At 61.6% G+C, this 27,072-nt stretch overlaps 6 protein-coding genes across 6 annotated transcripts; all 6 read right to left on the bottom strand.

Annotated features, from left to right (window-relative positions):
* LBRM_26_1250 (conserved hypothetical protein) lies at positions 1-8,924 on the bottom strand (the record flags this gene model as incomplete). Its single annotated transcript, XM_001562306.1, has 1 exon — positions 1-8,924. A coding segment is annotated over one exon (8,924 nt), but the record flags the coding sequence as incomplete, so codon positions are not given.
* Positions 8,925-10,653: 1,729 nt separating this feature from the next.
* LBRM_26_1240 (conserved hypothetical protein) lies at positions 10,654-12,654 on the bottom strand (the record flags this gene model as incomplete). Its single annotated transcript, XM_001562305.1, has 1 exon — positions 10,654-12,654. One exon carries the CDS (start codon positions 12,652-12,654, stop codon positions 10,654-10,656), a length of 2,001 nt encoding a protein of 666 aa, XP_001562355.1.
* A 734-nt stretch (positions 12,655-13,388) lies between these two features.
* Positions 13,389-14,651, bottom strand: LBRM_26_1230 (putative aldo/keto reductase; the record flags this gene model as incomplete). Its single annotated transcript, XM_001562304.1, has 1 exon — positions 13,389-14,651. One exon carries the CDS (start codon positions 14,649-14,651, stop codon positions 13,389-13,391), a length of 1,263 nt encoding a protein of 420 aa, XP_001562354.1.
* A 744-nt stretch (positions 14,652-15,395) lies between these two features.
* LBRM_26_1220 (conserved hypothetical protein) lies at positions 15,396-17,402 on the bottom strand (the record flags this gene model as incomplete). Its single annotated transcript, XM_001562303.1, has 1 exon — positions 15,396-17,402. One exon carries the CDS (start codon positions 17,400-17,402, stop codon positions 15,396-15,398), a length of 2,007 nt encoding a protein of 668 aa, XP_001562353.1.
* An 877-nt stretch (positions 17,403-18,279) lies between these two features.
* Positions 18,280-23,370, bottom strand: LBRM_26_1210 (conserved hypothetical protein; the record flags this gene model as incomplete). The annotated part of the gene is made up of 1 exon (XM_001562302.2): positions 18,280-23,370. The coding sequence occupies one exon, from the start codon at positions 23,368-23,370 to the stop codon at positions 18,280-18,282; it is 5,091 nt and encodes a 1,696-aa protein (XP_001562352.2).
* A 1,493-nt stretch (positions 23,371-24,863) lies between these two features.
* On the bottom strand, positions 24,864-26,909 carry LBRM_26_1200 (conserved hypothetical protein; the record flags this gene model as incomplete). The annotated part of the gene is made up of 1 exon (XM_001562301.1): positions 24,864-26,909. One exon carries the CDS (start codon positions 26,907-26,909, stop codon positions 24,864-24,866), a length of 2,046 nt encoding a protein of 681 aa, XP_001562351.1.
* Between the last annotated feature and the right edge of the window lie 163 nt (positions 26,910-27,072).

The raw sequence follows: 27,072 nt of genomic DNA, 5'->3' as shown, positions 1-27,072 counted from the left end.
TCAGCATTCCCCTTCACCGCCGCACAGCAAGCACCAAGATGAGCTCGCATCGCATGTGCAGCAGCCGGCGCGTACCCACGATGGCATGGCGGTCTCCCATCCATCGCTTTTGAGCAGCGGCCGTCATCCGGAGAGGGGAGCAGCCAGCTTGAGAGCCATGCAGCCACCGTGCAAGTGTCGGAGGACGCGAGCGCACCGGCTACAACGGACGCCGCCTCCGGCACCGATGCTGTGGTTGGCTGTGGGCTATTGTGCGCCTCCACGTTCTCTGTGCGCCGCTTCTTCGAAGCACGATGGTGCTCGGAGAGGGGTGGCGTGGTCAACAGGTCTTCGTTGCCCGCATCTTTGCCATTGAGGCGTGCAGCAGCAGCAGTTGCGCCGGCGACAGTCGTACGTGGCGCGGGTGACACACACACCACGGTACCGCCCTGAGCGTCGTCTGTATTAGAGCCAAGGAGACTTTCATCCAGCAACACAAACAGCGTTTCAGAGGGCATCTGGCGTACCTGGTTGCAGATGAGCCACAGAAGGTCATGGTAGAGCGCTGCGTCCATCACCTGCGGTGAAGAAGTATGGGCGAAGTCGCGTTGGAGTCGCCGATTCCCCTGTTTGGGCGGTGATGGTGCCCATACACAGCACTGCAGTGGGGGTTGCACTATGGGTGGAGCGTGTGTGGCTGTGGCGACAGCTCCCGTGATTTCATCCGTCTTCGCCCCGATCTCTGCTGGTGCCCAGCCAACCTGCACACTGCAGCAGAGGCGTCCACCGCCGGTCTCCAAGACGCGCTCGATGGCACGCACCCGCGATGATGTGCGGCACCTCTCCGCACCCGTTCCACCCGCTGGGACCGCATTCGCCGAAAAAGAACAACACAGAACAAAGCTGTTGCCTTCGAAGATGCGCTCACTTGGTCGGCTAGCGGTGGAAGTCTGTCCTGCATCACCATTCACAACATCAGCACCTGCTGCCCGTTCCCGCCTCTCGCGCTGCCGACGGCACTGCTGCGCCAAAGCCCGCTGCATCGGGGTCACGCTATTGCTTTCCGGCGGGCACCCCAACGCCGGTACCCGCGGCAGCGCTTCCGCAGTCCACTCGTACGTGGGCAAGGCCTCCCGCAGGCGCAACGCGCAGAATACAGACGCCGCCGCCGCAGCCGATGGGTGAGTGAGGTGCCGTTGACCCCGCATTGAGTTGGCGGTGCTACGGTTGCCGCTCCAGCAGGCACCGTCGAGGACAGCGACCACACACTCCAGGAACCCCGGCCGCACCACCCAGCACCCCGCCGCCACCCCTACAAGGACACTTTCGCGGAGATTGACTTGGTGTGTCACCAGCACATCGGCGTCTTCACAGCGAGAGACAAAGAAAAGAGGCGGTGTAGGCTGCGAGGTCGGGGAGGGTCGAGTGGAGTCAGAGCCGACACCAACGCCGCCGCACTGGTCGCTGTCTTTCACGGGTGGCTCTGCCGTGCGCAGCCCGATGTCAATGTACGATCTCGGCATCACCCCGCCGCAGTGACGCATAAAGGCTTCCAGAGCCTCTTCGCATCGGCGCACACGCGCTGTTCGGAGTGGCAAGTCATGCAATGCGTAGATACGCAGGCAGTCCCATCTGCACGATGTCGCTACCGTCGTGCGAGGAAGAACAGCGACGGCAGTGCTGGTGACGAGGGCAGTCGGCTCCATGTGCAACGGTGATGATACCAGCGGAGGTGAGCGCGAGGGACGACTTGAAATGCTCAGTGGTCTGTGTCGGGTCCACGAAGAAAGCGCTGGCGCGTTGCTGTCGGTGTAGGCACATGGCGTCCCGCACTGATGCTCCTCCTCGGCCGCGTTCGCGACGATGCTCGCACCTCCATCCCCATCCATCGCCATCCTTCTTGGCGGCGGCGGCGGCGAATACGGAGACGGAGAGGGGGGCCGTGGCGCACTACATGACGCGAGACGAGGCCGCACCGCCTTCTGCGCCAACGGTGATGCCGTCGCTGTTGTCGAGGGTGGCCTGAGAATGAGCGGATTGTGGGCAGCGTCAACCACGTCTGGTCCAGGAGGCACGCCTTTAGTTTCGTCTTCATGCTCCACCTCTTCGCGGTCGCCGGCTAGAACGAGGGTGGCTGCGGCCTTACAATGGCGTTCACCAACGGAGGCCTCTGACGTTGCCGCAGGAGTCGCTCCGTATGCCTCGGGTGTTGCGGCGATAAAGGTGGCGTCCACCAGCACCTCGCCGCTCATGGGCTCTACGTCCACACACTCCACCACCGCGGTATCCTGCGGCTTCTGCTGTGGCGACTCAAGAGAAGCATCGTGCATCCACGAGACAGACGCAGACGCGCGGCTGCCATCTCGCTGACCTCCAGTTACCCGGCCACGCTTATGGGCTCGGTGTTGCGGTGCTGTCCCAGTCGCCGCTCCATTCGACCTCTGCTTCTTCCCTTCGGGGGTAAGCGCATCCGGTGTTTGGGAAACCCACATGCTCTCTGTGCAGCCACCGTCCTGCCGCTGTCGCTGCTTGGTATCGACCTCCTCACAGATGCTAGCTGTGCTGCTGGCGCCAACAGGCTTCGCATCGACGGTGCCGTCACGACTCAACTCGGTGCTTCCGCCTAGCAAGCTTGGTAAGACAAGCGGCTGCGGAGGCGGCGCGTTTGCATCCGGCGCATCGGATTCCACATCACAGGGGGCATCACCAACTCCTGCCACTGCCGTCCACACCTGCAAGTTCGTCACAGAGCTACTCACGGCGACGGCGAAATTCTCTGTGCGACGATGCTGTCGGTCAGGGCTTGAAAGAGTTGACTTCCTGGTTGCTGATGAGATGCAGACAGCAGCAGCGCCACGCAGTGTACGACGCCGTGGCGTTGAGAGCGCATTGCTGAGGCCTACTGCGGAGCTCGTTTTCTCCGCTCCTGTCATCTGCAGCGCTGCGCCCGTCTTGGACGGTGTGAGTGCCTGCGTGTGCTGCAACGAAGATGAGGTTCGGGGGATCCTGCGTTCATGCATGAGCTCGCAGCGCGAGTGCGGTGCGCGTGGGGAAGAGGTGACATTTGGTGAGTGCGACTGCGAAAGAGTATGCGGCAGGAATGGGCTGCGCAGCCGCCGCGGGGTGCTGGCGTCGGCATCAGCGTACCTGGCGGTCGAGCGCTCGCCGCAGCGGCGCGCTGACGATGGCAGCGGCGTGGATCCTGGCGAAAAGAAGTTGAAGAGGCTGCCAAGGTGTTCCACGTAAGCTTCCGCTTCCTTCTCCTCGAGCAGCGAGCGGGTGTTCTGCTGCGAAGCAGAGGGTGAGGAGCGACGGCGATGCTGGTAGTGGTGGGCATGGTCGCCGATGGATGGAGTGCCGGCGCTGCGAGCACGGAAATTCATGCATTGCGAGCTCGAATCGGGGTCAGGCAGGGTCTGCGGACGAGGAGGCGGAGGCGGCACAGGTGAGGAGAGAGGCTGTAACGGCGGAGACTGTTGACAGCGGCGCGCGACGTTATCTGGCAGCGGTGCTTCTCTTACGGGAGGCGTGCAGAGTCCTGCGTTGCTGTCGCACCACGTTGTCGACGCAGCGAGAATGCCCCGTATAACCGGCGTGCAGCACTCGTCGTGCTCTTCCTTTTCTTCATCGTCTCTGTTGGGTGGTGAGTCGTAGTCCACCAGTCGAGGAGGCGGCGGTGTGTGTGGCGCCGCCGTGTCCGACCCACCACGTGGTGGGGTGCCCGTCCGCTTCCGGTGCCACTCGAGGTGCGAGACAGGGCGAGCTGCCGGTGGCACCAAAGCTCCGGGCAGCGCTGGATCAGCAGGAGGTGGCGCGGCTACATGGGCCTGATGCTGGGTAAGGTGACAGTGGTTCAGTGATTGCCGTGGCGGCTGCCACTTCTGCACCTGCGCCGCTCGTCGGTGCTGCTTGGTGCGAGCGGCCTGGGCGGAGGCAAGTAAAGCTTTCTGCTTCTCTGCCTGCACAAGCGCGAGCAGATCAGGTGGTGGCGCGTACGCAGCCTCATCCACGAATACGCCCCACTCTACGCATGCTGCCATCCACTCGAGGCCGACCAACGAAACCTCGTCGCGTGCGGCGTAGCGCGCAATGCTCTCAACGCTGTCCACCGGCCAATATGGAAACGGCCTGTCGCCGCCACCGCTACCGGTCACGGCGCCGGTCTTCTCCACCACGTCACTTGTGAACGCGTCGCGGAGGGTGCCAGAGAGGATGCCTCCGATGTCCACCGTCACGACGTGTGTGACTGCCGACGGTGAAAAGGTGTCGACGACATGGCCACCCAAGGCCTCTGCTGCGTTGCGAAGTCCCAGGAGCAGTACTCGGAGCAGCGGCACGAGCGATGCGTCTGGTGTGAGACAAGGCACGACAGCGGCACTCTTCGCTGGTGGAGACGCCATGTCAACGCGCGACCAGCACCGCTCGCTTTCTGAAGCCGGTGGGGTAGGAAGCCTCCATAGGAACGATATGCACACACCCACCGAGTCAGTCTTGGTGTAGCGGCGCTCCAGCACCCAGCTTGAAAGCGCGGGCCTGTGCAGGGGTGCCTTACCTCGACCAATACAACCGTTTCCAGCGCTTACGGCACCAGGCTGCAACCGTTTCCCTGCTTCGTCGTTGCTGCCTTCCGGTGTGTTGCTTCCTATGAGGCCAAGGCTTAGTTTACTCCCCGTGTGCCGTGCCGAGGCCTTCTGCGACGGTGCGCCACCACCTCCTTGCCGCTGGTGCTGTCGCTGGAAGAGACGCATGTCCGGCGCGCTGGGGATAGACACGTCGAATAGGAAACAGCTGTGCGGACTGAGGCAGTAGCCGACGGCAACGCATGCAAGCACGTAGTCCATCGTCACGGCGGGGAGGCGGTGAAGGGCGTGAAGGCGCTTATAGGGTGACGCTGGCCCCACTGCTGCGCGGCCTGGCAGGCCCTTCATGTGCCGGACTGTTGCATCAGCAGTGGCAGCCATGTCCCTCTCGTCTGCAGCAGGTCGCTGAAAGCTGTGTGGACACAGACACAGCACCGGCGCCTGCTGACATAGGAGCGACACTCGCTGCAACTTTGCCGTGAGACGGGCTACCTCTGCCGCGTTCTCCCGTTTAGCACTGGCGCATCCAGGGAGTATACCTGCACGAGTCTGGTCGCTGACGTCGTGTGAGAGCTCGACGTCTCGCATTACACGAAGCAGCTTTTGTCGGAGCTTCGTGTACTCGACACTCCAGCGTAGCGCACGCGTAAAGTGCTGGTCTTGCTGATCCTGCTGCACGTCAGAGTTTGTAGCCGTTGCGGTTACTCGAGGTTGCTGCTGCTGCTGCTGCAAGAGTGTTTGCCAGTCGTCTGCTGCTCGCTTCTCGACTCGGCCGCCGCCGTAGCGGATGAGACCACGCACCACAGCCCAGTCCACGCGCGCGTACTCGCCTTCCACGCAGCAGAAATGACACGCCTCGAGCGCCTTGGAGTGACCTTGGCGGTCATCTTCGGCAGCGCCGACATTCACTCGTGCGATGTTGCCATCGTCGCCCGACACACGGAAAAGAGCCACAAGCTGATTGAAGCGACGCTCTGCTGTCGCCAACGCTGCCTCGTACGAATGCTGCTCATCCTCCGTGCTGAGGCTAGTCGCCTTGCGCACACCCAGCTGAACAGTAGACATTGATATTGCAGGCACTAAATCCACAGAGCGAGACGCTGCCGCCGTCAGCGAGTCGTCACCCTCGACAGGTGCGCGGTCTGCGGCGCTCTTCTCGTTTCTGGTGAGTAATGTGGCGCTGTCCGATGCCGGCTGCGTTGCAGAGTCTCCCGCGACTTGTTGCGCATGGTGGTGCCTCTCGCTACGCTTTGCTTGCTTTTCCACCTCAAGCCCAGCCAACGAAGCTCCAGCCGAGATATTATGGGACCTCTGTGCGACTAGGGGGGCCGCGTTGCTTGCCCACAAGGTCGCAGCCGCCTGCCGCACGCGTATGAAGTACTTGGGGTCTGCCATGTCTGGTAGTTGCTCTGGCGATAAAGGCGGAAGGGGGTGAAACAGCTGCCGCTGATGCAGTGCTACACGCTCCTCACTCTCTGCTGCAGCCGCTGCCGCGGCAGCGAGGTGCTCCTCTAGCAGGCCGACGAGTTTGTCTGGTGGTGTGGTGGCTGTCATCCAACACGTGTCGGTGCAACTTTCGTCGCTGTCAACAGCCAGTGCATGTGAGGCGCTTCGCTGCGCCGCTACTGATTCCTCCGCGAGCATTGCCTTTTCGCAGGCCTTTTTGGCCTCTGACGCTGCGTCCTCCAGCCACTTGAGCGGTGCCATGCGGCTTAGGGGAACACCGCAGACGTCTGCCAGCGTCCGCGCCACCGCGGCGTCCATCTCCCAGTATCGTATAGCCACCGTCACACCACCTCCAGCGTGATCCCGACGGTGCCAATTTTTGCCGCCGCTCCGAGCTGACAACGGGTTGCGGTGGCGTGTGGGTCGCTGCTGCCGCTGCTTCTCTCCTCCCTTGGCGCTGCTCTCGTCGTTGACTGAGTCCGCGGCGTAGCTCATCGTGTACCGCTTCTTGGTGAGTATGCGACTTCCTAGAAGAACAATATCTGTGGTGGATGTTGGCACTGGAGAGCGCAGCAGCCGGCACTGCTCAGACCATCGTGCTGTCTTGCGTAGCTCCAATTCGGTGCACCCAAGCACGCATATTGTGAGGTACGGCGGATGCATGGCGAACAGCGGCAAAGCTTGGCGTGCTGCAGTAGCACGGAAAGCGCTTGTTTGGTGCGCGTCAACCCGCTGCATGGATGCCAGCTCCAGTTCGCCCGCCGACACGCAGGACTCCACCAACACCTGCGTGGCGGCGAGCGGGGCTCCTCCAACCATAGTTGTCTGCGACAACGCTACCAATGAATACCCAGGACTCCCCGCGGGAGCGTGCAGCGGTGCCGCTTCTCGCGAGATTGCCACCGCGTCGCGTGCCGGCAGCTGCGCTGGCAAACGGTCTGAGCTGCGGCGCATCTCGTAGTACGCAGCAGTGCGTTGTCTAAGCGCCACTGACTCCGCTCCGTCGGGCTGCGCGCATGCCAGCGGCTCACTGGTGTGTCTTAACTGGCGTGGTGGCGCGGCTTCACGGTGAAGGAGAGCATTTGTCGTCAACCGAGGTGACGGGTCAACAGTAGTGGTGCCCCAGCTAGGGTCCTCCGTCGTCGTCAGCGCCTCTTGGCGTGCATAGCCCCACTGGGACGAGGAATATGGAGCAAGCTCAGGCCCGGTGGCTGCGCTGTAGTAGTCAGGGAGGGCAACGTGCAGTGTCGACGGTTCCTCCGTCCTTGCGTTAGCAAAGTCTTCCACATCTGCTGTGCTCACTGCTGGCTTGTCCCAGGCGGCTTGTGAAGACGGTGATGCGGTAGTAGTCGCGTGGGTGGTACCAGTGAGGTGGTCAGCAGCGTCGGTGGGGTCAGGCATGCCGCTAACCTCTGGGTACGTCTCCACACCTCGAATTGGCCGTTCGTCGAAGGACGGCACCAGCGCGCGGCTCAGTAAACTCTCCCACAAATCCGGGTCGGACACTGTCGAGGCCGAGTCAGTGAAGGATGAGGAGGAGGACTGCATAGAGCCCTCCCTAAGGGCAATGCCGTTGAGTGGGGCTGAGAGCCTCATGTTCTCCGGGCCCTGATCTGCCGCGCCTTCGTCGCGCTGGGGACCGCGGCCCGCTGTCGACGATCCACCCGCATTGGTGATGACGGAGAGGATGCGCGCCCACTCAGCGCTCCCCCCAGCCGGGGCGCCCACTCGACACACATGAACAATTTCGTCAAAGTCGCTTCCGTTGAGCGCGTCGGCGTACCGGTTCTTGTTCTCCATGTCGTCGTCGCATGGCCCGCGCGTCTTCCAGCTTGACTTGGGCAGCAGTACTGCTGGGCCGGGTGTCCACGTCGGAGGCGGCAGACGGTTGAGACGCAGCATTGCGAACAGCTTGACGTAGTCCACGACCGGGATGTCGAGCTCAAGCGCAAAGCGCACCTTGTCGGTGAGCCACGCTGCGTGGGGCACGCTACCGCCTTTGCCAAGTGTCAGCATCTCTGTCCCCGAGCACTCCTTCAGCCCCGCGTCAGTGCGCTGGACCTCTGGATGATGTAGCTGTTGGTTACGGCTTCTTTTTGCCGCATCGCCAGCTCCGTCAGCATGGAGAACTTGATGCAGTGCCCGCACACACTCCGCACTAGCAAGCAGCACATCACACTTGTACGTGAGAGAGGCCTCAACGACCGCCCCGTGCGCGGCGCACACGCTGTCTATCGCCGCCTTCTCCGATGTCGACAGTCCGGTGGTGGAAAAGACGTACCCATGCAGCCACGGCACGGCATACAGGTCATAGGAAGAGGCCGAGGCTGTCGCGGTGGTGGTGGTGATGCCATTGCCGGTGGGTAGCGCTGGGCAGCCCATCACCACCCACTTCGGCAGTACCACTGGTATCCCTTGACGAGCGGCGAGCAGCCGTTTCTTTGTGAACCCGCGCCGTGCCACCAAGACGTTTGTCGAGCTCGTCAGCTTCGATTCCACCCGCACCCTTGGCAGTGCGGAGGCCATCTTGTGGCACACGGAGAGCGCGTTCGCGTACGGCGCCGCATCACCACCTGCAGCGTGTGCCAGGGGATCGTGACCGGCATCGTTATCCTCAGCGTCGTTCCCTCCCCACACATCCTCATCGCGAAAGCCTGTGAAGGAGACGAGGCAGGTGGGGCCTGCGGCTGCTTCTGCGGAAGAGAATGAAGAGAGAGAGATGTCGCCTGTGTGTGCTTTGTCGTGGCTGCGCTCGTGCACGAGCGACTCTCGAGTCGTCTGCGCATCCTCCTCCGCATTGTTGGTGCGGCGTTGCAGTTCAGTTCGATCCAGCTGGTGATTCTTGTGCGTTACCAGATTTGGCCTCATGGCGGCAAGGGCCTTTGTGAGCGACGGGAGCGGCTGTGTGTGATCAGTCATGGCCCGCTCCTAAGGAGCGAAGGGGGGGGGGGGGGGGGAGAGGACGCTACCGACAAAGAGGCGAAACGGTGGAGCTGCTTGCAGAAAATGTCTGCACTTAGTAGGCAGAAGAAGAATACAAAGGGCTCGTATGCGCAAGTGCGGAGAGGAGGGGGTGGTGTGGGGGGGCGGAGTACAAGATGGCCGTGCTCTATGCGTGGTGATAGAAGAAAAATGTGAAATATAAAGCGAGTCGTAGAAGCGCGTGTGGCGTGTTCAGTGCACAGTATCATGTACGCGCGTCTGTTTCTCTGTTCGTTTCATGAGGAACCATAGGCAGAGAGGTCTCACTTCCTGGAGGGGCTGACTGAGGCCGTCAGATCGCGGCGTTCGTGCGGGCGCGAGTGGAAGTATGCGTTGGGGTGAGGCGAGGAGTTGCGCTGCCCCAAGTATGGAGGCTGCAAGAGAGACGGACAGAGAGAGAGGGACAGAGTCGACTATACATCTTCAGCTGGTAGAGTAGCCTTGGGGTGAAGAGGGTGTGTGTGTGGGTGGGTGGGTGTGTTTGCCCCCCCCCCCCCCACTCTTCGACCGGTTGTGCACTTCCCTCTTTGATACCCCCATCCACCCATCCCCACGGAGGGAGCGAACGGAGCCAAAAAGGGCTGTATGCGCCTGCCCTTCTCTGGGCTAGGAGGAGGAGGAGGGGGGGGGTGGAAGCGAGGCAGAGCACTTTCGCAACACCGGCACACCCGCCATCACACCACATGGGAAAAGCAGTCATGCTCACAGGTGACGGCATGATGTGCCGAGGCGCAGCTCTTTTCGTTTCGCCCTCCCCCTTCCGGCGGCGTTACAGGTTCTTTTTCTTCCTCGTGCTCACGCTACTCGAGTCACGCTGGAGCGTACCAATCGCCCACCATCCACCTCCTCTCAACAGACATACAGGATGTGCTGGTATGCGTAGCCGAGTACATGTGTGCAGGTGCAGCATCCATTCATGAGGGGTGACCTTTACACCGTTTCTGCCGGGTACGTATCCGTTGAGCATTGGGCAATACACAGGCGTGGAAGGGCACAGAGGAGCCCCACTGAGTCCCTTCGCCCCTCCCCCTCCCCCTCTCGCTTCTCTCTATCTAATGTACATGTGAAACAAGACAGGAAGGGGGGGGGGTATGCTGCACCATGGTGCTCATGCGTGTGCGTGCACGTCCGTAGGTGTGCTGCTTCCTCGCGGATTAGGACTCAGTCTATTCTTTGTACATCTGCCTCGAGTCTGAGACTTGGCTGTGGATGAGGGAGAGTGAGTGGGGGCAGAGAATGGCGGCCAGAGCTGACCATGGCCGTTGACCCTGATTGCGGTGCCTCGAGCTGCATTGCCCAGCACAGACAGAGGAGAACGGAATGACAAAGTAAAGAAAAGAACCGACCGTGTGGGGGCTGCATCATCGTCGACGGAGGGGAGGGGGGCTGGTGGTTGCGGTGATTGCCAAATAACAGCATGCTCTAACTCATCCAGGGAACAACAACAACAACAACAGCCCAAAAAAAAAATCCCAAGAGGAAATGCGACGCCGGTTGTGCCGGGGCGTGCCTCCGTAAGTCGTACAGTTCGCGGCGGCCGCTAGTGCCACAGTCGCCGCCAGCGACGTCTCCACCAAAGACAACATCGTGACACACCTAGTCGGCGGAGGTGATATGATTCCATGGCTCCCCTCCTCCCCCCGCTTCGTCCGTTTCCTCGTTTTCCTCATACCGCGTTGGGGACAAAAATGTCGCCGCTCTCGTCGTCGTCCTCGCCGCTGCCAGTTGCGCCTCCAACTGCGGCGATAGACACTGCCGCCTTGACACGCTGATTCGAGTTCAACCCACGCTGCTGCTGTGACGACGATGAATATGGAGTCTCTCTGGGCGGGTTGTTCTCCTGCTGGGTTACTATCATCCCGGCCTGTGCAGCAGTATTGCTATCATACGCTATTACTGTCGTCCTCGCCGCAGCTGACTGCTCACCTGCGCCTCTGCCAACGTGGTTGTCGTCATCAGAGTCACCTTCACTTTCAGAGCTGGTCAAAGAGGAGTCGGGGTCGGAGGTTGACGGACGGCCGTCCCGGTGCCGAGGTGCTCTGGAGCTTCGAGTGGCGCTGTTCTGGCCATGGCTGCCCGCCGTGTCAGCCGCTGCCGACAACGCCGCCACCGTGGTGATGGCGTGTATATAGTCCGCGTGCGGCCCCTCGGTAGGGCCGGTGCGTTGATGGCGTGAGATGAGGCGACGGAAGTCTGCCAGTCGCTTCTTCTCCGCCGCAGATCTCTCCTGCTGAATCGCGGCCCGCTCCTTCTCTTCTCCGTCCTCGCCGCCGATGGCCCACGCCGTGACGAGTCGGCGCTCCTCGGCGAACACCGGGCGGTCATCCAAGTGAAGCAGCCTCTTGCACCGAGAAAGGACGCGCTTGCGGTAGCGCGGGAGCGACCGGACGAGGGGGTTGCCGGAGAGCTTGAGCGACTGCAGGCGGGGCAGCCGCTCGAGGATCAGCAGCAGTGCTTCACCGTCTGCGATGTGGTTGTGGCTGAGGTCCAGCACCGCCAGCGAGTGGTAGCAGAGCAACCCGAGGCACTCCTCGAAGCTCTCGATGCGGTTGCCAGCGAGGTTGAGACTACGCAGCGAGCTGCACGGGTTGCGGTACTCGGGTGCCAGCGGTAGCGACTGCTTGAGAAGCGGCGATGAGACTCTGCCCTGGTGCCCCTCACCCCTTACATCCTTCGCCTCCTCGCTCTCGGGCAGTGGACTGTGTTTACAGAAGACTGAGAAGACGTCTGCAACGTGACGGCAGCGCGCCATCTGCCCGGCCCGCTGCCGCTTCGCGTCGTCTGACGAGGTGACCACGGCCAGATCCACGGAGGGTGCAGTCTCGTTTGTGCTGTGAGGGCCATGTGGCAGCTGCTGACACGACTGTTCCTGCTCGCACTGCACACTTTGGGACGGCGAGTGACGTGCGCCGGAGACGATTGTCGACGTCGGTGCCACGCCGTCTACCACTTCGCTGGCATGGCGCCCGCGCACCGCGGCGTCGTAGTAGACACAGTGCGGCTCTACCGTGGTGAAGAAGTTGCCCGACAGGTTCACAGCGTCTAGTCTTTCAAACCGAGAGAGGTCCGGCATGAACCGAAAGAGGTTGTTGTGTAGGTACAGCTGGCGAACAGTTGGGTAGAGGGAGCTGAAGACGTCACGGTCGTTCGGCGGCACATCGGTTGCCAACGGAAGAGAAGGCTCTTTCTGAGCAACGCCATTTTGTGAGGGTGAGTCTGGATGGCTTATCGCCTCGGTGTTGGGGTCTACATGCTGCCCCGAACACTTGGACAGCACTGCCGCCGCTGCGGCCCGCTCGGCCTCGGCCACTTCCAGTTCCGCGGCAAACGGGTCCACGCGCACCGGCGGACGCACCTGCGTGTAGCCCTTGCCGCACGGCAGCACTGAGAACCCATTCCCCTCCAGCCAAAGCACTTTCACATCCGTGTAGGGTTCGAAGGCGGTGGAGGCAATGCTGTCGTAGCCGCGATTGTGTAAGTACAGCTTCTCGTTACAGATGGGGTTGCGATAAAAGCCCTGCTTAATACACTCGCGGATGATGGCATCGGTGGTGAGCATGTTTGTCGTGTTGCTCGCGCCATCGAGCGGCGCTGCAAAGGACCCACTTGTGTCTGAGACCGCTGTCGAGGTGACGCCATTTGTGCTGCTGATGCCTGTGGATGACATGCGGGCAGTAGCCGGGGAAGACGCGAAGGCAGGGGTACGGGTGAGGGGCCGAGTAACGCACGGGAGCGCGAGGGAGCGTGCAACGCAAACCTGTGGCGTGTGGCAGGCGTAAAAGTGTGATGGGTCTCTGCGGGTGTGCACTGCACTCGGGTGAGGAGAAAGCGGGTGGAGCGGGGAGGGGGAGGGGGAACTGCACAGTTGATCTCGATCACTGCAGAGCGTCGCACGCAGGTGGAAAGGGCGGCAAATAAGGTAGGAAGGTGAGGCAGGATGAAGCGAAGAGAGAGAGAGAGAGAGACCGGGGAGGGTTATTCGAGGGAAGTGACGGGAGAAGGAATGGAGCTGTACCGTTCCCTTGCAGATCCGCAATGTTAAAGACGGAAGGGCCTCCTGTGAAGCCCCGCGTGAGGTGGCACTGTGAGGTAGGGGAGGAGCAGCTGATGAAGGCGCCAAAGGCAAGATGAGACCGGATGCACGCAAGGCCAAACGGAAAGCCAGTCAGACATGGTTGTAAGCATTTCTGAGTGTATGTGAATGTGCTTATGTGGGTGTGGGTGATATCGAGAGATCCGCAGAGTCATCGTCGCCGAGGGCGATTATGAAGGGGAGGGAGAAGGACTAGGAATACGCAGCGGCAACGGTAGGGGGTGGATGCCAGCTCGACACTACCCCCTCCATCTCGCTCAAAGCTTCTTGTGAGCGTCACTGTGCCGCAACGCCGAGAGGGCAGCGCATCAAGCGATTTGAGAGCTGTACCAGCACAGATGCATGTCTTGATCGTCCTCGACGCCAATGTGCACACGGAGATGCTGAATAACATTGAGCTGCTCTGCCGTCAGTAGCGCGCGTGCCGTGCTAGCCGAAGCCATGGATTCATCAGCGCTGCCGCCGCCACTGTTGCCCATTTCCTTCGCGACTGCTTTCACAGAGGCGAAGTAGTCGCGAGCGGCATCTAAGTTGGCGCGGAGGTGGTCCAGCCTGTGGCTCCGAACCAGCACGCAGTAGCCTTGTGCTAGGCCCCACATGAGTATCATGTCCACGACGGAGTAGGACTTGGCAGCCTCAGGCGATGCCCCTGGCACTGGTGCTGACGCATGATTGCCACCACATTGGCTCGGAAAGCACTGTGCGTGCACCTTAAGCAGTCCCGGGTGCTGCAAGAGGCGTACGTCACCCTTGCCAAGGGGGGAGTACTGCTGCAACAGCATGCCATGAAGCCTGCGACAGTACATGTCGACGTCGCGCTGAATGCACAGGGGGTGCAGTTCAATCTGATTAAGGATAGGCGGCAAACACAGCTCTGACGATGTGGAAGGCAGTGCTGGCGCAGAAGACGAGGATGGGCAGCCACCGCTGCTGCCACTGTAATGCCTGTGCACGCCGTCTTCTTCCTTCCTTTCGCTCGTGCTTAGCACGCGCAGTTGCGCCGCTGCAGCGAGAGCCTCAGACTCAGTATGCTGGCCGTCGTCGCTGTCGTTGAAACAGTTCAGCTCCTTGAAGTGCCGCGGCAGAAAGTTCGACACGCCGCAGTAGCGCACTTTTCCCTGTTTCTGCAGCTCGTGCATGATGCGCCAGCACCGCGCGCGGGCCGCTTGATTGCCTGCTGCGTCTTGTGGTTTTAGTCCGCCGCACCCCGGCCAGTGCATGAGCACGCAGTCAATGTAGCCGATGCGGAGCTTTCGAATGCTGTCGAGGACTCCCTGTCGCACCGTTTCGTCAGCCCCCATGCTCTTCATTGCTATCTTCACCACAACGAAGAGGTCTGCTCGCGGCACGCCACTGCTGGCAATGCCTTCTCCAACGAGCTCCTCGTTGCGGTACGCCGCCGCGGTGTCGATGAGACGGTAGCCCATTTGGAGAGAGGCCCGTACGGCGTTCACGCAGGCGTCTCCGCGAAGTTCATAAGTGCCGATCCCGATTGGAGGCACCCCAAACGACAGGGATGGAAGACCACTAGCAGCAGCAGCAGCAGGCGTTGCGCCCACTGTGCACTGCATGTGTGCACTAGTATACCTGTGCGCGTGAAGTAGGAAGAGAGGGAGTGGCACAGACCATGAAGGCAGTCAATGGGAGGAGGGAGGAGAGGTGGGAAGGTCTTGAGAGAAGGCTTCGAGGCCGAAGACAAGTGTGCCGCTCTTCTACCTGTCATCCGACATTGCACACCTCCATCCATAAGCAAGGCCGAGCACTTCTGTCGTGCGCGCATCAAGTAGACAGCTTGGTGGTTTGGGGGAAGAGAGCGAGGGGAGATACGAAGCAGCCGCGCTGACGCGGCGGTGCCGTTCCCCCTTTGCTCATGCCTCGCGTGCTTCTCGCACTTGACTCTCACGGCTCTGTCGGTGTTCCTCGTTGTGACGAAACGCTTAGCTGGTAGGTTTTCTTTCGTTGCTGGTTTTAGCCGTCGCTTTTGCGTCTGTCTGTTATGCCACGTACGTGAAGAGGTGCGGATGTGCGCGCACTGGACGTCGGCAAGACGTGCAGTCCGATGCACACGTAAGAGCGGCATAAGAAGCAGCCAAGAGGGGAGAGGGCGAGAGAGACAAATGAATCAGTTAATGAATGCTGAGCTGGGGACCTCTTTTCCGAGATCGGTGCCCCGGCGAGCGCGTTCCACTTCGTCTCACTTCACCCCTCTCTGTCACACGCACACCTACTCCCCCCCCCCCTCGCCGTACCTCCCTTGAGCTCCGCGATTTTGTGAAGTGTACGACGACAGAGGCACTGAGGAGAAAGAAGGCGCACTACTGCGTGTCCTTCTCGCGCTGCTGCTGCTGCTGATACGCGCGCATCGAGCTCATTAGTTGGTTCATGGTTGCTTGATTCGCACCCTTGTACGGCTGGCCGTAAAGAATGAAGGTGTCTGCCAGCGCCTCCAACGCATCCCGCCGGCGTGCGGCCTCGGCCGCCGGCAGCTTCGGGTCGTATAGAAGCGCGAGAGCGACGGTGCTCGCTGTCGCCTCCAGCTCTTCTACAGACGTGTACCACGCCAGATCTACCATGGCCTCAGAGTCCTTGAAGGTACGGCTACGCACCGCGGAAAGATGCCTGAACTTCTGCCGCTGCACCTGCCAGCGGTGCGGACCGACTGTCTTTAAGTAGAATTGTGCGCGAGCCGCCATGAGGTTCGGGAGAGAGACGCTTTTCGAGCAGCCCGCAGCTACATCGCTGAGGAGCGACGGTGACGCGCCTCTGTTCGACGCTCCAGTCTCGCCGCTGCTGCTGAGTCGCGTCCTCTCCATGTCGTGGTACGCAATGGCTCGCTTGTACTCATGGCCAATTGTGTGCAGCACCTCTTTTGCAAGTCCGGTGCTGAGTATCTTGCGCAGCTGAGTGGCAAGCGCGCCATCCTTCCACGGGCCCCCGCAGTTACCGCTACTCTTCGTCGCATCCGCCGCCTTCCTGCCGGCCGCCGCTGTTTCTGATGTTGTCGCTGCTGCGTCGTAGTGCACTAGGTAACTCTTCAGCAGCTCATCCCTGCACTGCTCATACATGCGCTGGCGCAGTACCGCGAGTTCTTCGCTGGTGTAGTCGAGACCGTCAATCACGCGCTGCGAGAAGGCGCTGATGAACACGTCCCCAGCCACGCGGCGTACCTCTTCGCCGCCGAAAAGGGCACGGACGGCCTCGCGCTTCTTAGAGCCGGTGTCGTCGACGCCCTTTGCGCCGCCGAGGTCAAACTTCCTCCGCTTCTGCTGGTTTGACAAGACGCGGTAGGCCTTCGTAACGCGGTCAAACTGCTGGCCAGCATCTGGGCTCGGGTTGCGGTCTGGGTGGAGGTGAAGCACCTTCTGATTGTAGGCCGCCTTGATCTGCCGCTGTGTGGCATCTGTCGGCACGCCAAGCAGGCCGTAGTAGTCGTCATCGGCGACGCCGCCTACGCCGCTCATCTTGTCTTTGCCGCTATACTTGGCGTTGCTCTTGATCTTGTCCCTGTCGCGACGGGAAGCACGCTTCATGGCACGCTCGCGCAACACTGACGGGTCGTCGTAGAGCTGTAGGAGCGGATGGCGGGCATTCGGCATCCCTTGTGGTACCTCGAAGCAGCAGCTGAGCCCGTTCCACATCCACGCGCGCGCGCGTGGCGCAGAAATCGACGCCGACGCGGCAACACCCGCCATGGGTCGCCGGTTCACGCAGTAGTACAGGGGCGCCGCCACGCAGCTGTAGTAGGAGCTGAGGGCCACCTGCTGCACCGCCGCGTACTGAGCGCAGGCGAGGAAGAGGCCTCCCCACACCAGACCGTAGCACGGTGCTGTGCACAGCGCACTCACGCTGCTGCCCAGTCGCATACGCTCTAGGGTAATGGCAAGGAAGACAAGCGGCGAGACAACAAACCCAACAACCGTGTTGAGAACGCCGCCGCCAATGCCGCGCAGCATGGAGCGACTCGGACATGTGGCGAGGACGATGCGGCTCTCCTCGGCATCTTCTCGACGGCGCCGCCGGATCCACTCCATCTCTGCCGCCGTGACGAGCGCAAAGTGTGAAGAGGATGTCGATGTCGAACTCGCGTGTTTCTTAACGAGCATGCGCTGCAGCCAACTTACTGCCGAGAAGGAGGACGAGGCAGCAGTGGTTGAAGCAGGCTCCGTGTCGCCCGCCATGACTGCCACCACCGCCGAAGCGACAGTGGTGGAGGGGCAGCGCGCTGCCACAGCGATGATGTTCTGCAGCACAAAGCGCCTCATGGTGAGGCGTGACATGGTTTCTCGTAACAGCACTATGCAAAATGGTCTAGTGGAAAGCATCAGCAAGGTAAAGAGGCGTTGTCGATATGGGGTGGTCAAGATAGATGCAGTTGTGGTGGTTCGGGAGACGGTGGGTGGAGAGTGAGTAGGGAAGAAGGCGATGATGAAGACCATGGAGCAGAGAGAGACCTGGTGTGCGCGCCTGTGCCGGTGCAGTGGCGACAGTGACTCTTCATGGGATGCATCCGACGAGAGAGAGAGGAGGGAGGGAGATGCACATCGTGTCGCCAGTACGTGCGTTTCTCCGCGGGGCACCCTGCGCGAGTTTTGCCTTGTTGCGGAGGCGCGTACTGATCATAACCGCCATCCCCCCTTTCGCCGCTACCACCTCTCTCCTCTTGTTCCCACTGCTGCTTCTCCCCTGCCCAGCCGACATTGACTCGGAGGTGGTCTAACGACATGACAGACTTCAAGCGCGCATAATCGCTCAGTGGTGCGACATCCGCATAAAGAGGCAGAGAGTGCGAGAAGTGCACCACAGTGGGTGGGCATTGTCCGGCGTCCACGCTTGATTTCCATGGAGGGGTAGTGAGCCCATTGCTTCTCCTCTCACTGTTCTTCTTGTTGTTTCGACGCGTCTATGGTGATCTAAGCGCCCGTGTCAGTGGCGAGAACGAAAGAGAGAGCGCGTTGGGCGTGGCTAAAACACCTTCACCAGCAATGCACATGCCTGTAGGCACATACCTGATATCCGAGACAGCTGACAGTCGCTGGTAGAGAGCGAGGAAGCGTCGTGGACGGCGGCAATGCAAGGGCGAAGGAAGAGGGGGAACAGAGGAGGAAGACAGATCAAGTAACAGCGGGAGACAATATGCAAGGGAAAAAACGTCGGGCATTCCTTCTATGGGCTGAAGACCGGCAGCGGCACGCAGACACGCTACATGTGGAACGCCTGTAGTACGTTTTCCTTGCCCTGCCAAATTTGCAGATCCAGCGCGCACTGCACGGCGTCCGTGAGCTCGCGGTGGAAGCTGTTAAGGTTCATGGGGCGGAACCGCAGTAGATCACGCTCCACGTCCTGCAGCGCGGCCGCCGCCGCATCGGCATGTGTGTGTCGCGCAAGATGATCTAATAACGAGCTATGTGACGACGAGCGGCCACCGCTGGTGCTGCGGTGGCCGTTGGATGGCTTGGCGCCACCGCGCCGCCGTCCCCGCTGATGCGCTGCAGCGACTGTCGCCTTTGCTTCAGCGAAGAAGTCCTGCAGAGTGCTCTCCGCGACGCTTGAAGCGCGGTAGATCGGGTAGCGCCGCTGGATCAACGCCTGCATGTCCTGCGGCTGCACCTGCTGCTGCTGCTTCTTCTGTAGCTGCTGTATATCGAACTCGGTGAGGTAGCGCCCCCTCCCACCGTCGCCGTTGGCCAAGTCCGCCAGCGGATCCGATGGGCGCAGCGCAGCCTCGAAGAAGCTGGGTCGCCGCTGTACCCCCATTATGGAGCCGCGCGGCGACGCACACGTCGCACCGAATGATGTCTCCCCGGCGGGTGGGTGTGGTGAGACCGACGTCTGGAACGCGGTGAAGGAGGCAGAATCCTGCTGCAGGCGCGCCCGATCGGCAGTGGATGCTCCACCTACTGCGGCGGCCTCCCTCACCGCTTGCATTCCCGCTGGGTCATTCACGCTGTACCCACGGAGAGAGAAGATGCGGTACCGCAGCGCCTCCAGCTCCATCATGTCCGGCACCGATCCGCTCAGCTCCGACGCGTTGCCGCTCAGAAGAAAAGCCACGACAAGGTCGCCATAGTCATCTACGACCGGCATGTTATGCTCATTCACCATGACTGGGCGGTGCTGACGCATGGCGGCGGCGGCACGGCGAGCCCGATCGAGCAAGGCAGCTTTCCACTGGTCCGCCTCTATCTTCGCCCCCCCACACAGCTTGGTACTGCCACAAAGGAGTTTGAATAGCGGATTCGATGGGCCGGCGGCGATGCGCTCGAGCTCCTCCATTTTCTGCATTGTCTGCTTCCGCAGTAGTGCCTTGCTGTTGTCCCTGTCGGCGCTGCGCCGCGGAAGCGGCGGCAACACGTGCACTGTCTCGGCCTTGCCGAAGGAGTAGACGTGCGATTTTTGTGCCACGACAGCGCGCAGGACCACACACAGCTCCTGCTCCCCCTTGAGGAAGCGGGTGGCGCCGGGGCCGTAAGCGCTTGCCGGCTTTGCACCGCTTGCAGGCGCAGCCTCGGCCCCTCTGCCACGAGTGGCGGTCGACCCGTTCGCTTTGAAGTGCGTCGGTGACGGTGGCATCACCTTGGTGGGCTGCGGGGCGGAAAGTAATGACTCGGTGCAGCCTGAGGGTGAGTGTGGTGGTGGCAAAGGTGTGTTTGCCCCTCGCGCCACAGCCGACACGCCGCCCTCCTGAGTTGCCTGCTGCAGGTCTTCCAGCGCAACGATGAAGGAGCTGCGTCGAAGGCCCGGCGTGACTGTCGCTGTGGTGGCTGCAGTCGAGGACACCTCACCGGATGCGCTGCTTGTCGGTGTACCTAATGGAGGCGTAGTGCACACGCGCGGAACGTGTCGGATGGCGGCGCTGGCGCGCTCCGAGCCATGCCGCAGCGGCTTTGGTGGCGACTTGGATGGTCTTTGGCGGCGCTGGCGGCCAGAGGTGGGGTCAGCGTAGACACGGAGCACGTTGTCGTTCCCGCTTAGGTTTTCAACGGCGTTGGTGCCCCGGCCACCTATCCGGCGAGCAAAGCCATGCGGCACCGACCGATTGCGCGATGCATTGCGCGGTAACCGGGCGCCATTTTCAGAGCGCCACGTCTTACCACCACCCGTGCCAGGCAAGGACAGTACCTCATCAGGGGTGCCATCCACCACCACCGAGAGCTCAGCGCTGTGCAGCGGCGGCCCAGCCAGACTTGTGAAGCTCGCACGAGAAAAGAGCCGATGCGGTGAAACAGTGCGTGCGGTGGAAGGGGCAGTATTGAAGCTCTGGGGAGTCAGAGAGCTGGCACGCCGCACCGACGTCGCGGACAACGTCTTCATCAGCCGGGCCTCAATGACGCTCAGTCGCTGTTGCGGCTGGGTTGGAGACGCGTCTGTGTAGTTGTGCCCGCGGCTTGCCTGCGTCGCCCCTTCCTTGGCGAAGGTGCCACCCGTGAAGCCGTGGGCAGTGTTGCCGGACTGGCTGCGTGAGCGGTTACGAAGCAATGTGCCTGGATTGCTGATCGGGTGCCTCGCCGTCAGTGGCAGCGAGTGCGCCCTTTCTCGTGCGTTGATCGGCGTCACAGCCTCAATGAGCGACGTGCGAGCAGCTGGAGCTTCTCTGTGAGCGACTGTCGAGCCCGCCGTGCCCTCTCGCGCAGAGCGATACTGCGAGGGCATCAGCTGCTGTTCCTGCGTCGCCTGCTCATCGCCCTCCTCACCGGAGGGGTTGTGGAAGACAAGCTCGATGCAGTTTTCCTTGTCCACAATGGGGCTGTACTCGGTGAGCGGGCCAACTCGCAGCAGGCTCGGCAGCGCTCCGAGCGCGCGCATGTACAGGATCGCTGACAGCAGTATCTTGGCCGGATAAGACAGCTTGCAGAACACCACACTCGGCAGCGAAGCTTCTTGCAGCATAGAGGTCAGCGTACCAGGGCGGGCGGTGAAAAGCGCACTGCCGTGCGTGATGCCGTGCATAGCGTTCATCGCCGAGAGGTATGCGCGGCGGCGAGCGGTAACGTCGACTGTGTCCTCGGCGAGGTGCTCACAAGCAAGGAGAGAGAGCGGATCACGGAGAATGACGGCTTGCGCAGCTAGAGGCTTCAGTGTGGTGCCACTATTGACTGCTGCCCCTGTAGCGAGGGCATCCATGTTGACGCCGTCCCTTTGCTCTACCGTTGCTCCAGCAGCGATACCCGTGGTGGCGTAGTGGGTATGACGAGACGTCATGAGGTCATCCACACCAGTGTCAACGGCAGCCCCCGCGTTCAAGGCTGCTGGGACAAGATCGTTCTCCGCGTACTCGGGACACAGGACGCACTGAAACGGCGCGTGGTAGTCAATACAGTCCGACATCCGCGGCATCCCGTCGCCGCCAGCAGCACCATCAACAGTGTCAGGCGCGGCGGCCGTCAAGTCATTAGCCCGTGACGCCGAGTGGTTTACACCGGCTCCGCCAGTGGGCCGCGCACTAGCAGCCATGGCTGCCGCCTGCTGCGCTTCCTGGGCAGATGCGGACTTGTGCACCGTCCACGTAGGCACGGACTGCGTCGGGTCAGGCAACAGCACGTTTGCCGGAGGCTTCCACCAGCCCACGGGTGGGCTGTCACCCGTTACCCGTTGCAGCTGCAGCCCTATTGCCATTGCGGCAGTGAAGTCAGCGGCCGTGGTGGGGCCAGTCGAGGTGGTGGCGGAGTCGAAGAGGCTCATATGAGACCGGCTTGCGGGGAGGAGTGCGGTGCCACTTTCGCCGCCGTCAGCCGCCATCGTCGGCCGGGCACTCTGGTGGTCGTGGTGCGATGCGGCGATGAGGTCGCCCAGCAAGCGCATATCCCCCGCCTCTGCCACCTCCTCTTTCCTCAGTCCCCGCGCAGAGAGGGGCTGTGCAGAGAATGGTGCGCCGAAAATGGTGGCAGCAGTGGAGACATTCATTCTCGTTTCCGCAGCGCTCGCTGCGGGTATGTCGTCGGCTCCCGCCACTGCTGGGACGGCTGGGGGTGGGGGTGGGGGTGGCGGCGCTGCACCAGCCGCAGTTGCACCTGCGAGGGCGGCGGGGTAAAGGGTGTCGGCTCCTGATGGAAGAGGAGAAACCTCTGAGGTGGATATGCCAGCAACAGGCGCCGCTGTGCACTTGTGCGGCATCTGGAACGCCTTGAGGTGAGTGTACGTGGGGCTCTCCTCGCCATTCTGCATTCTCTCCGGGGCGGCAAGGACGAGCGTGTCGTTTGGCAAGCGCCTATCCACCTCGTTAGTGCGCCTCGCGCTCACATTGGAGGGCGGCTCTTGAAGGCGCATGCACATCACATCGTGCAGCTGTAATGGACCCAGATGTTTGCTGTCGCGACTCCCGGCGGTGTTAGCGTGTGGATGATATGCGGCCTGACCCACCGTGGGGCCATCGCTAATTTTTAGCTGGGTGGCTGCTGCCAGCTGCTCAATGACGCTCCCGCGTCGCCCCGGCAGTCTCGTCTGGCCTGTGCGTACCATGGCGCAGACGTCGGAAGCAGTGACGGCTTTGGCAGGCGCGGCTTTGGTCACTGCCACCGATGCGGTCGGTTTGCCTCTCACACTTCTTTGCAGCCGCCGCACGGTGTTCGCTTCGACAGATATGGAGAGGCCCCCTTGCACTCCTGTGGCCTTGTCAGCAGCAAGGGGAGGAGAGGTGCGCCCCCGCTGCGGTGCTCCTCTGCCAGAGTAGAGGGGATGCCGGCAGACGTGAATTGCGTAGCTGCCACCTACGGCGGTGGAGAAGGTAGAGTTTGTGCGACCTGCGGATGGCTTGCCTACACCCTGTGCGCCGTCCCCGTTGGGGCTGCGCCGTCGCGATGTGGTCATGGTGGGAGAGAGGAGGCGGTGCCGCTGCTTTAGCGACGTGAGCGTCACGCCGACAGCGGACTCGCCGAGCAATGGCACCGCAGGGGAAGGCGACGTCGCTGTTGGCACGTTTGGTTCCTGCAGGGCTAGCAGCGCTGCTTCAGTGCTGCGGCGCGCGCTCTTCGCGCCCTCTCCAGAACGATTCGGGCTGCTGCCGCGCCTCGGTGTCACCAGTGGCTTCCCGCAACTTGTGGAGACAGGGTAGAGCGCTGCCCCTGAAAGCGGTGTAGTGCTCTCGAAGAGCCCGCTGCCACCTCCGCCGTGCTGGGAAGGCAAATTGAGAGGATTGTTGTGGCTACCTTCTTGCTGGCGCGTTTGGTACCGTCTCGTGGCACCGACGCCCTCCGCTGATGGTGAACCAGATGGGTTGAGGGCAGTCGTGGCGGCACTGGACTCCAGAATGGATGCGATGTGGGCCCTGACATCGTTGATGTAGAGTGTCCCCATCCCTGCGGATGCTGGTGATGATGATGTAAAAGGGTTTAAGGAGTGTATGGGGGAAGGGGCCGATGGTACTCTCACGTGCCCACACGTCTCCTTGTGTTTCCTTCGCAATGTGATTGGCGTTAACGGAGCTGCACGGATGAGTGGGACGCAGAAGCGTTTCGCTTCCCTCCCAAAGGGCACGTAGTGCGCAACGGAAAAGTAAGCAGCGCGAAGAGGGGACGAGCAGGGCTTCTGGGCACGCGTGTGTACGTGTGGTTGTGTGCGAAGGCTGCAGTAGTGGATGCGTTCTTCGGTGTCTCTCGTTGCTTCTCTATAACTCGATTTGGTGTAGCCGCGGGCAGCAGCACGAGGCGAAAGAGAGACGAGGCGCGGTGAGAGAAATGGGGGCGTGTGAGTCGGAGAAGCGCAGGCGGTGGGTGACGGCGGCGCTTTGTCGACTTCCGCTGAGGTGTCACCGCGTTTCCTCGCTCCCTCACGCTGTCTTCAGCTCTTCGCAATGTGTGTCGCGGTGTCGGTGGTACGTTTGCCAGAGAGGTGCTGTGCGTGTGCATAAGTGAACACAGAAAGGAGGGGGGGGGGCCAGAGGAGAGTCGCGAGTGAGGGAGTGACGTATGTTTGTTGCACTTGAGTCCGTTGCACCTCTCCCTTTCCCCACCGCCGTCAAGGTGGTGATACGAGAGTGCCATAGTCTCGCTGGCTTCCACCTACCCTGGCACGACAATGCAAAAATACGTGCATCTGTGAAGTGGGGAATTACACGCACGACACCTGGACAAAAATGTGCGTGTAGCTCACCAGCGTACAATGGCTGATCCAATATGGAGATGGCTGAGCACGCGTACTCATACGCGCAAACGCCCCGAGCGCCGGTGAACGCAGCAGGGGAGGTCGTCGTTTCGGTGTGCGTGAGGAGGTTGCGTGGAAGGACGAAAAGGGCTTGCGGCCCTGTGTGAGCATTACACACTTGTGTGTCCCCTCCCGCGTGTTTTTTTGCCCCGTCGCTCACACTCTTTGGCTGCCTTCTTGAAGGGGCGCAAAGACGCGGGGCGCTAAGGAAGCGAAGATGAGGGGAGGGCGTAGGGTGGCAAAGCGACGCCACGCCGACTCTCCGTTGGAGAGACGTTGTGCGACTCCTACGCGAGCATAAAGGAGGGGGTCCCCTTTTCCTCTCCCATACGCACTCATTCACTAGGACTGTCTAGTGAAGTGCACCACCACATGCCCCTTCAGTTCTCGCCTCTGTGAGCGCGGTGCTGGCAAAGGCGTAGAGACACGCACACACACGCACACACACACAAAGTAAAATACACAAAACGCAGAAAGTAATGAACATACGCGAGAGAGCGAGAGGAGAGGAGAGGAGACACAAGCACCACGTTCGATGTACATCCACGACGCATACGCAGTCGATTGAAGCAAGAGAAGTAGGCCAGAGAAGAGCACCGACAATACACATGCAGAGAGAAAGGCCCAGTGGAGGAAGAGTTACGGGTCTACGCAGCGACGGCCTCGTCTGCCGCGCGTGCCGGGGCCCGCTCTCCCTCTATTCCGACATACGCAAAGCCGCGCGCCGCGTTGGCGGTGACGGTGAGTAACGTCTGGGCAGCGGCTGATGCCGCCGCGGCAACCCTTTTCTCGTCGCGAGGGAGGAAGACGAGGTTGTCCACCATGGCCCCACTACGCACCTCGCCTTGCACACGGACAGCCCCGATAAACCAGTTGGATCGAATGTGCGGGTGCTGGGCGAATACAGGGCGGCGCCGGGTATGGCCACTGCAGGCCTCGCCGTCTTCCTCCTCTTCACTTTCTTCAGATGGGCGGGTGGGAAGCGCAGCCTCTGCGGCGAGCACCTGGGCAGCAGACGGGCCAACCACCAGCAGACACGCCTCACCACACGCGTGCACTGAGCTGTACTGCACATCGGCCGCGCCCGCCATTCCGTACACGTAGAGACCGACCTGCGCAATGCTGCGCACCGACAAGCCCTTCACCACTGTGCCGGTGCAGCCACCATGCAGAAGCACCCCGTGCCGGGTGTGGGTGACGAGGCAGTCTTCAATATGCACATCAGCGTCATCGCACATGATACCAACCTCGCACGGTATCGGGATGGCAGCCGCTGCAGCACCGCTTGCCCCGGGAACGCAGAAGCGCGGAAGGACACCATCCTCAACGTCGAGAGATGCACTGCCACGCGCTCCATTGCCTGTGTTTTTGTCCAGGCCCTCGTCAAAGCGATCCATGTAGCGGCGCAGCAGCTGCGTGCGAGCCTGGCGCCGCTGTAGCTGAACAATGGCAGAGCCTTCCCGACCAGAGCCCGCGGGGGGTTTGCTGATGACGGAGGCACCAGCGGTGTTATACGCCACAGCCGCTGCGTTTGGCCCCTCCACAATGCAGCTCCGCATAGTTAGCGCGCAGCGCGGGTAGGCGTAAAGCCCGTACGACGACCCTCCGTACACCAGGCAGTAATCCACCAGTGCCTCCGTTAGAGGCGCAGCCGTGATGGCGATTCGAGGAGCGACAGCCCCGGCTTCACATGACGTCTGATGCTGCTGCGGGGAGCCGATGACACAATGGGTGATGTGGGTGCGCGTAATGGAGCCGATCATCACGCCGGCGCGCGCGCACACGCCGGCAAGGGTGATGGCGGCTTCCTCTCGCAAAGCACCAGCCGCGGGCTCTTGGGACTCCTGTTCAGGCCCATCGCCGCCGTCGCCACCCGTCTCGCCGGTCTCCTCGCCTTCCTCGCTTTCGTCGCCCTTGTCGCTGTCTTGCTGCTGCACGTAGTGGGGCAGCCCACAAGTTGACGACGCTGCGACACCAGTGGACTCGTCGTTGTACACTATGGAGATGAGGAAGTCGAACACGGGGTAAAGCTGCGCGTTCGCTGTAGTGGCAGTGATCGCTGGCGCAAACACACTGGAGCCACTCGTGGTATTCATGGCGGTTGTCGCAGCGGCGTCCTGACTGTCTAGCGCCGCCGCTGCCTTCGACGCGGCGGCCTGCAAGGGGTTGTACGCCTTGCGGGACTTCAAGGACTCGGCGCCACCGCTGCCGCCGCCCTGAACGAGAAACACAGCTGTCGCTGCCGCCGTAAGGTACGTGAACCACGGCCCAACGCGACGCTTCGACGGCGACGCGTAGCGTGGCTCTTTCATCTTCTCGCTCCCACCGTGCTCAGAAGCGTAGGAGACGCTGTACACGCACAAGCCTCCCAGCTTCGCCTCATTCAGCTCCAGCGGCGCCGAAGACGAAGGCGAGGAGGACGAGGCTGCTGCGTAAACACCGGGAAAGACGAGCACAACGTCCTCCTTAAACTGCACTCGGTCAATAGCGTCGCCGAGATAGCTGCACACGCTGAAACCACCGACAAAGTAGCTGCTAGGACCATCCTCCAGCTCCTCTAGCTCGCTCAGCGGCACCATCTCTGTCCACTCCTCGATCTCCTCGTCCTCGTCCTCCTCCTCTTCCTCCTCCTCTTCCTCCTCCTCACTACTCCCGTGCGGCAAGTCGTTCTCTGTCGGGTATTCGACGGGCATCGGTGCACTGAAGAGGAGAGGCGAAAAGCGCAAAAGAAAGAAGGGAAATCGAAGGTCGGGCTGAGTTGTGCTCGCGTCGCTGCCGCTGCGTCGCGAGGTGGGCGAAAAGGGCAGTCGTGCTGGTGCGCGTCAAGAGAGAGAGATGAGAGAGCGCAGAGGAGTG

Source organism: Leishmania braziliensis, chromosome 26 (genome assembly GCF_000002845.2).
Source record: "Leishmania braziliensis MHOM/BR/75/M2904 complete genome, chromosome 26".
Taxonomy (NCBI): domain Eukaryota; phylum Euglenozoa; class Kinetoplastea; order Trypanosomatida; family Trypanosomatidae; genus Leishmania; species Leishmania braziliensis.
Note: the sequence above shows the minus strand (reverse complement) of the source record. Positions and strands in the feature narration are given on the sequence as shown.